The sequence below is a fragment of the Prosopis cineraria genome, unplaced genomic scaffold (genome assembly GCF_029017545.1).
Source record: "Prosopis cineraria cultivar Desert tree isolate PC_DT_omini unplaced genomic scaffold, ASM2901754v1 PC2, whole genome shotgun sequence".
In the NCBI taxonomy this organism is placed as follows: Eukaryota; Viridiplantae; Streptophyta; class Magnoliopsida; order Fabales; family Fabaceae; genus Prosopis; species Prosopis cineraria.
This window is the reverse complement of record NW_026555333.1, coordinates 20,287,608-20,296,919: the sequence shown is the minus strand read 5'-3', so window position 1 is coordinate 20,296,919 and position 9,312 is coordinate 20,287,608. Positions and strand designations below refer to the sequence as shown.

Genomic DNA, 9,312 nt, shown 5'->3' with positions numbered 1-9,312 from the left:
TGTCTTTCACTGTTATTTCATCTCTCCCATCCACTTCTCTTGGATCCGCTGCTAATGAGGACAAAGTTCGTAACAGATCTGACAATTTAAAATATCAGCCTTCCATTTCTCTCGTATCTAAGTAGATCTAATTCCAATATGCCAATAAATGGTGAGTTATTTTAAATGCAGACGATGTTAGAGCATAATAAAAAGAGAAGAAAGATGTTCGAAAAAATTGAACAATCTATGTGCCTATTTGGATTTGGGTTGAAAGTCAATTTTCTGTACGGAAATCAAGTTTTAGTAAAAAAATACCCAAACGGTCCATTTTCCACATAATCGATTATCTGACTCCAAATGGTGTTTTGACTGAAGCTTATCTTCCCTACTTTTCAATATCAATTAGATGTGTTGACACTTTTATTACTTGTCAGAATTTCGAACATACCAAATATACCCTTGTGACCTGTCATTGTGTGGCTTGTTATTGAATCCTTTAAACATAAGGACATGAATCCTTGACCTCAGAGACAGTGAGATTGTGAGGTTCTCAAGGCGAGAGAGCTAAACGCCGGAGACCTTGTTGGGGCTGCTGACATAAGTGAAGGAGCAAAGAGAGACGGTAAGTTCAGGAGAAAAGCGAATGGAAATGACGGGGCAATTGAGGAGCTGGCTAGAGAGACTGAAGGGTAGAGAGTGATTTGGGAGTGGTGTAGGAGAGAGCATTGTAGGAGGAGCAGTTAGAGAGAGGGAGAGTCGCAGAGAGTGCCCTTAGAGAGGAATAGGAAGGAGAAGAAGGAGAAGATGAAGGAGATGGAGACGAAGAGGAAGGTGAGAGAGATGATAGGAGCCAAGGTGTTTGACTGAGAGCAAGGTGGGAGAGATGATTTGATGCTCTCTTTGTTTTTGGGCGGTCCACCCCTTTTCTTTTGTACAGTTTATAACATTAATATTACAATTTAATTTAATTAAATTTATATTATTAATCAAAATATGTGGTGTTTTAAATAATTTTATAAATATTAAATGTATCACTATTATATTTTTTTTAATAAATCAAATAAATTTAATAATATTACATGCAATTTCATCAACATCTAACATAAAACTCATGCCCTTTGTTGTAATTTATATATCAAAAATTAATGTTGATTAAAATCATCAAAACATTTTTAATTTTATCAAAATTAATTTCAAAAAATATCATCCAAACACTATCACGTTATAACATAATTAATTATAATAATTTTTTCATAATTAATTATATCCAATTAAATGATGCTCCTCTCTCTCTCTCTCTCCTCTCTCTCTCTCTCTCTCTCTCTCTCTCTCTCTCTCTCTCATAACAGATCAATAAAAGTAGAATCTTAAAAGAGACCTTATTTTTTTGGAAAAATGATAATGATAATTATAATTATAATTATAATTATATATAAACCATGTAAAGATATTAATGACAATTGAAGACCTAAAAATATTGAAATGTCAGCAAAGGATTATAGTCACTATTTGTAATTAAAAATTAAATAATTATTAAAATGATCAATGGAATGTGACTCTTGGATTAAGTAAAGTTAGTTGTAAATTTAAATAATTGTTACTCATGAATCAATAGAAAATCAATTGTGAATAAATCAATAGCTTTATAAATTTATGTAACGTCATTTGTGAATTTTTATAGTATATATTTTGTGCCTAATTTGATCTTTTTAAAGCAAAATATTAAACTTCAAATTATAATTTAATAAATAAAAGTCCATATATAAATAAGTATGATTTGCAAATTCTAAAATAAATTGGTAATTTATAAAAAGCTGAAATAAATTTATAAACTATAAAATATTAAATTCTAAAATTTAAAGTAAATTGATAATCTGGATTCTGGTTCAGAAGCTCTTTCGAAAATGTTGTTAACCAATCATAGCCGTAATTTCTAAATGAGCTTTTTACACCCAAATTGAAGTTTGGATTACCCTACTCTCGGGTGCGATCCTAATGTGCTCTTATAAATTGCTCTTTTTTGAGTTTCAGTTCATTCCAAAATACCCTTTTTTTGGACTTAAAAAACCAGTAATGCAAAACTTACACTAAGCCTTCTCATTTTTCCTCTGGATTACAGAAAGTTACAACAAACATTTTTCACAATTTCAGCTAAAACATGCAAGGCAATGACATTTTTCACTAATTAAGTCAAATTAAAAATTTGGAAAAATCAATATTTTGGTCTTTTTTTTTTCTCACCAGCGACACTACGGTCTTCATATGTACACTCATTTTCATAGTTGTTGGTTTGCTTCAGGGATTAGATGTTAAATTAGTTATCATCATATTTCAATATAAATAATTTATTAACTTTAGAAAGTATATATAACAAACAGCCTTCAATTCAAGTGGGTTGGCAGGATGGCAAACTAACCAATTTTTTTAATGTTCAGTTTTCAAAATTTTCAGATCATTCTCATTCTCAATCAATATCTTAACAATCTGTCCTAGGCACAGATTTGCTAGATAACACGATTCCATACCTTTAATACAATAATGGGACTAAAATAAAAACAATAATGTTAAATCTATAAATGCCCTAAATCTCTATGTACAAGAAGATAAAATGGTGAATACCAAACAAATATTAATATTTCCATTAAAAGAAAAAGGAAAAGGCAAGCTAGGCAAAGCTTTAAAAAACAAAACAATAACAAAAAAAAGGAGCTTAACTTAGCGACCTTTGGGCTAGGCATGCCACCCTGCTTAGCTGGTGGGCTAGGCAGGGCTTTCACGTGGCCACAAGTTTTCCAACCCAGCTCACTCTTCTTGATAGACTGAATAAGGCTTGTACTTTGTTAAGCCCAACCCATTTTCTCGATTCTACGTATTACAACTCGATTGTTTCTTGATGAATTGCGAGAACAATGAATTCAATGCCTTTAATTCTTGTAATTGTTGTCCAAGTGAAGGAACTTTCTCATCTGATGGTGTTGAAGTTGAATAGTGTGACATATAGTTACTCAACATCTGGGTTAGGTTGGTTTCAGAGGGTTCTGGGTTTCCCAAGGCTTGTGTTGAAATATCAACTCGCCCATCCATAACGATTTCATCAGAGGACCCCTCTTGAGATTGCTTTTCAACAATCATGTCCTACAATTTGTTAAGAAAAGTAATCTTCAACATCAAATCATAATACAATGAAGTGTTGATGAATGACTTGTATTTTACAAGATTACAACTTACAATTTTCGTTTGAACAGTTGATGAGGCTATCCCATCTGTGTGCTTGTTCACTTCAATCCACATCTCATTACCATTGATCTTTCTTTGATGTTGTGCATCCTACAAAATATAAAATTGATATTAACTGCCAACCCCACCTAGTGGGATAAAACTTGTATAAAATTGATATTAAGTATTTCAACATCGATAGATATTAGATATATTGTTTTGTCTGAATCAATAGAAAGAAATTACTAACCATCTCTGCTTTCTTGCTCGTCTGAGTCTTTAATCCACTAGTGTGGTTGACGGTTTGCTTCACTCCGCGAAGGCTCCTCTTCCTCTTGTTAGTTGTAGCAACCTCCTGAAAAAAAAAAGCATGCAAACAATTATGCTAAAAATTAAAAATACATAAAAAAATTAAAAAAATAACAACAGACTACAAGAAAACTACCTGAGTTTTTGGGTCCATACGACAATCAACATCTTTTTCCCAAACTTCAGAGGGAACCTGGCTTGGGACCTTACTCGTAGAAATCTTACACCAACATGACTTTCCAGATGAATCTGTAAAATTGCAATAATTATTAAACATATTAAAACCATCTACTGTCAATATAACTATAGAATTTTAAATTTGAAACTTACCTTGCACCTCCCTATGCACGCCTCTATGCTGGCAGTAAGCGTCATACTGTTGCTGTATGCTTCTATCATCATGTCGAACCTCTGTATCTGACTGTATATCCTGTGTTCCTAGTTGAGCATTATCTGCATCATCTGGAGTCAAAATATTACTCGTCATTTCTTCAAAGCTAGACATATCCCAATTTCATTCAGATCAAAGTAGCACTCAAGGAGTCGATGGGAAAACTGAATCTCCCACCACTATTCTAGTGAAGTAGAAGACTAGTTTCTGCATCATTAATTGCAAAAAATAAATAAATAAACTAAGTTTAAGGGGATAGTGGAAATTGCAAACATAAATATTAAACTCTCGTTGTTTTGTGTCACAAAGTTGTATTCATAAATTGAGTAAGTCGCATTGTGCGTCATCCATCATTAGATCCATGTAAAAGTGTGCAATATATGAATGTGTTAATGCGAGAATCATGGATATGACATGTAATATGGTCAGGTTAAGGTCTTAAGGATTATCTTATAAATAGGTTTGAGTGTCATGCGTGATAGTAAAGAGTGGAGTATACTGTAAAGAGTTACTTTGAATATCATACAAGTCTGGTTTTGTAGACCTTCTTTGAAGTATTACTATGTATTTACCAAGTACTTTCCTTTTAACATCAACAGCAGGTTCATTTCATAGATTGAAACCAGGCGATTGTTTAAAACTACCATTCATGGTTGTGGCTTCTAAAATTAGACATCTACACGTGATACATGGTTGAGAAAAAAACCTTCTACAAAGCTGCAGCCAATTTAGGTTGGTTTTTAAAATTCCACCAACAACTGTAAAAATTATAGGCACTGTTCCCACTCCTCAAAGCCTCGAGGTAGAAATTTATGAAACCACTATGATATGGCAGCATCTTTGAAAAACCTCAGGCACCTACCTCTGTGTTTTTGTTAACTTTTAACTTGTTGCAACTTTTTGAAACCATTGTTAAATTACTGTGGTTTCTCATAATTGTCATTAAACCATAGTGTGCATCTGCCTAAGGATTTCTGAACAACGGCAAGCAAAATGCACCTCTTTTTGTAGTGAATATGATATGTAATGTGTGTGTTCAGTGTCGTTTATGTCTTACACTCGTAAGGGGGTTATAACTATTGGAGGGCCAACACCTATAAAAGTGTGTAATGCATGTGACTGACAATAGACTGGTGCAATAATAGTACAGAATTTCTCCTCTCTCCTTCTCTCCCCCCTTTCCTCTCCTCTCCTCTCCTCTGTCTCCATCCTATCTCTCTCTCTCCCCTTCCTTCATCATTCTCTTTCCTATCAAAGCTTGTCTCTGTGAACTAGAAGATCAAATACATTCAATGGAACAGAAGATGGAGCAGCATTTCACAGACCACTGAGAAATGGTGTAGGGCCTATCAGCACAGATTGCGAGGCACATGAAAGATCGTGAGGAATCAATGAATGCCAATAGATGAACAGGGGATGTACTTGTACTGAGTACAGGGACTACTAGACACTGGAAAGGTTTTCCAAGAAGGAATTCCCACGGTTCCAAAGGAATGACATTCCTAGATGGCTTTTGAGGTGTAAGAGATACTTATGCTTGGATGAGACATCAGAAGAGTTCAAGGTTAATAACTCGAGCTTGCATATGGATATATGGACGAATGCTTAAATTACAAGTTAGTGTTATGTCCCCAACCCTTTGAGGGTGGTTGAACCTAAAGGGGGTGGACAATAGTGGTGGGGCATTGGGTCAATTGTTTATGTTGCAATTAGTAAAAAGGAGTGATGAAGATGTTGAATGCCTGTAGTAAAGGATGAAGACGTGAAGGGTATCCCTAAGAGTGTAGCTTATCTACTTGAAGATTACAGATATGTCTTTGTTAAAGGGCTATCATTGTTGAGAGAAGGCCGTAACCACCCAATTGTGCTGTAAGAAGGGACTAACGCTATCAATATTAGGTGTTATATATTCCCTTCGGCTCAGAAATATGTGAAAGAAAACATTGTGGGGACAAGAGAGCACTTCACCATTTTTAGCCCTAGTAATCTTGGTAAAGAAGGACAGATCATGGAGGAAATATATTGACTGTGGAGAGCTCAACAATAAGACAATTAAAAATAAGTTTCCAATTCTTCTTTTCACGAATTCTTGGATAAGATTTATGAAGCTAAGTGGTTTACCACGCTTGGACAAAAAGTGGAGTACCAATAAATTAGAATGCAGCCAAAGGATGCTCATAAAATTCTTTCAATCCACATTCCAGACATATATAAGAGAGCAGTTATTTGAGAAGGAAGAGGAAGCTGATGATTGGAGATAATCTAGCCTTGAAGTGGAGGCAAGCTAGTGCACAAATGGGACATTTTGGAGTCAATGCTACATACCAGCATGAGAGCCCTACTTTTGTGAGAGAAAATGTTTAATGATATACAAGAACAGATCTCATAAAAAATTAGAGATAGCTGCTTGGTGTATTATATGGAAGCAGTGTCATTTCTCGGGTTATTGCAGCCTCTACCCAGTCCTAGTCAAATATGGCAGTGTTACTATGGATTTCATAGTGTTACAATTTGGGTAGTTATTGACAGATTAAGAAATGCCCATTTCTTGGCTCTATCTCACACATCTACAGCACCTGGTTTGGCAAAACAATTTTTAGATCATATTTATAAACTTCATGGTGCACTAATAAAAATAAGTTGTAGATGTCCTATCTTCATAGGGAATTTCTGCAGGGAGTTTTTGTGAATAGTGAGTGTCCAACAAAAGCTGCGTTCCACTTATCATCCACAAAATGAACAATTAAAAGCTCTCAACTGGTGCTTGGAAACATGCTTTAGGTGCATGTATTGGGAGGACTGGAGCAGGTCGCCGCCTCTTGCACAATAAACCTGTGAATTGCGGTACAATACTACCTTTCACACTTCTACAAAGCTCCACCCTACGAATTGCCTTATGGGCTAAAAGTACTTTTTTTTTTTTTTTTTTTTTTGCAATACTCACTCAAATACCCAATCATCTCCTAGATTGACAAGCTAAAGTCTTCATACATCGTAAACCCAACTAACGAACTAGGAGATAAAAAGATACTGCCCCAGAAGATATATATCTATTCCTCCCCAAAGATTGAGAATAAAAGCACCTTATCTATAGAGCTTAAAGAGATACATGCTAAATTTCCATACCTGGTGCTAAATTTACGAACTTCGTTTTCCTCTGTGAAGGAAAGGAATCTGCAGGGGTCTTTACATTGTCGAGCACACGTGTAACAACTTCATTTACTTCCATTTCGTCTATGGCTTCAGTTGAAACCCCTGGATCAGTATTTCTTCGAACCCCAGACGAATCCTCAGCGTTTCCTCTTAGCTCAACCTGAGTATGTCCGTCCATGAATGACTTCGCAGCTTTCTCCGCTGTCAAAAGCCGCCCATTCAACTTCTCACACTTTCTCTTCCACGATTTCACCTCAGATTCAGCCCTGCGTTTTTCATCCTCCAATTTACGGATCTTATTCCTCAGCTCAGCAGTAGTATTTCCACCATCCAAGACATTACCTTTCTTAACCGCTTGCAACAGCTTCTCATATCTCTCTTCAGCTTTCTCTCCCCTTTCACATTGCTCCTTATATTTCTTCAATTGTCCTTCCACATCGATTCTCTCTAACCTCTCCTTTTCTAATTTCTCGCTGAGTACCCCAATCTCTGCCCTAAGATTGGTTTCCTTAGAAACCAAAACCTCCTCCACCCTATCAAAATCCACCGTACGATACGCAGTTCGCAAAATCGAAATCAACTCCGTTATACTAAGCGCCATCAAAGAATTTTTATCTTCATCACCAGCAGAATCGGGTGTAAGGGCAGACCCAACTGCCATTTTCAACCTAGAAAGATCAGAGAAGGTATCTCTCTTGACTAAACTGCGGATTTGGAGAAAAATAAAGAGGGCGGGAACAGGAAGCCATGTGAACGACGAGGTACAAGTTACAGCGAATTTGTATCCTTGCCGCTTCTGATATGTCTTCCCATCACATTCGAAGGAGGAATTGGGAACTCGTAGCTCCTTTTTTTGGCCGAAAATGTGTTGGGAACAGGGACGAGAGGATAATTGACGTTTACTAATATAAATTTGCATTAGATGTTCAGATGAGAGAATGACAAACACAGTAATATTTATTATAGTTTTATTAAGTTTTATTTTTAATTTTTGTAATTTTTTGATATTTTCAGTCATAATTTTAATAAAAGTAGGTAACATTTGTTTTTTCAAATTTTTATAATGTTAGGATACTGAAAATAAAAACAAAATTCATTAAAACTATATAAATTAATAATTATATTTTTTTCAGAAATATATCCCAAAATAAATGACAATTAAACACAATGAAATTTAAACGTGGGCAACTCTTTTAACAAAATTCAAACCTTAATTTAAGGGATTAAGTCATTTTATTAGATCCAACCCCAAGCATGATGATTATTTTTTTTATCTTTAGAAACTTGTTGTATTTTTGTTTTTGTGAAAGGACATATTTGCTCTTTTTTAAAATTTATTCGTGAAGTTCAACAACGGAAATTCATTTATTATTTTCTTTAAAAAATGTCTATAATTTTTAGGAAAAGACTCCAACGGAATATAAAATGACAAGATCTAATAATAATCTTTCTTTTATTTTCAAGCAAAAAGTTTTCGAGTCTTGGGAATTAGAACATTAATATTACATTTCACGGTATTAATAATAATAATAATATTTTTTACAGAAATATTTTTTTATTCTCCCACATATATAATAATAAAAATTAAAAAATTATATTCACTATTAAGAATTAAGAAATAATATATCTCCAAGTTATCATCATTATAATTTTCATCTTCTCCAATGTCACATAAATCTTGTAATTTCGTGTGCTCGACTGCGTCCAACCTCATCTTCTACGTTAAAATCTTGTTGAGCTTCTAAAGTTAAAACGTATGGTTCACATTTTTCACAATCTCTCACTATAACAAAATATATGTTTTTTAAACCTCTTTATCTAGACCAGTTCAAGAGCATAAAGTTTAGAAATAGGAGTGAGACATTGTTTTAAATAAATGAAAAATTAATATGCTATTTAAATTGATTCCCTTAGTAACTGGCAACGGGTTCAGATATTGCATCTAAACCTGTTATAATTTATAACTAATTTAAAAATATATAATATTTAAATTATTTTTATTTTATATAAACATCTAAATCAGCTATAAATTGTAACGAGATTAGATATATATTTTATTTTTTTAAAAAAATATTTTTTTACACATCTAACTTATTTAGATGTGTTTCAAATTTTTTAAAAATTATTTTTTTTAATACATCTAAACCATTTTCTTTGTAACCATTTTAGATATACTTCCAATTTTTTGAAAATCCCTCTTTTTCATATAAGCTCATTCATCACACATGCCCATCTTCCCTCTCGCAGTCAAAAGTGTTCAA

The 9,312-nt window shown here is 33.9% G+C and overlaps 1 protein-coding gene across 1 annotated transcript; it reads right to left on the bottom strand.

Annotated features, from left to right (window-relative positions):
* Positions 1–2,417: 2,417 nt before the first annotated feature.
* On the bottom strand, positions 2,418–7,970 carry LOC129302626 (uncharacterized). Its single transcript, XM_054941540.1, has 6 exons — positions 7,025–7,970; positions 3,838–3,969; positions 3,644–3,756; positions 3,449–3,553; positions 3,211–3,309; positions 2,418–3,117 (listed from the first exon to the last, which is right to left on the bottom strand). Exons 1-6 carry the CDS (start codon positions 7,968–7,970, stop codon positions 2,848–2,850), a joined length of 1,665 nt encoding a protein of 554 aa, XP_054797515.1. The 3' UTR covers positions 2,418–2,847.
* Positions 7,971–9,312: the final 1,342 nt, after the last annotated feature.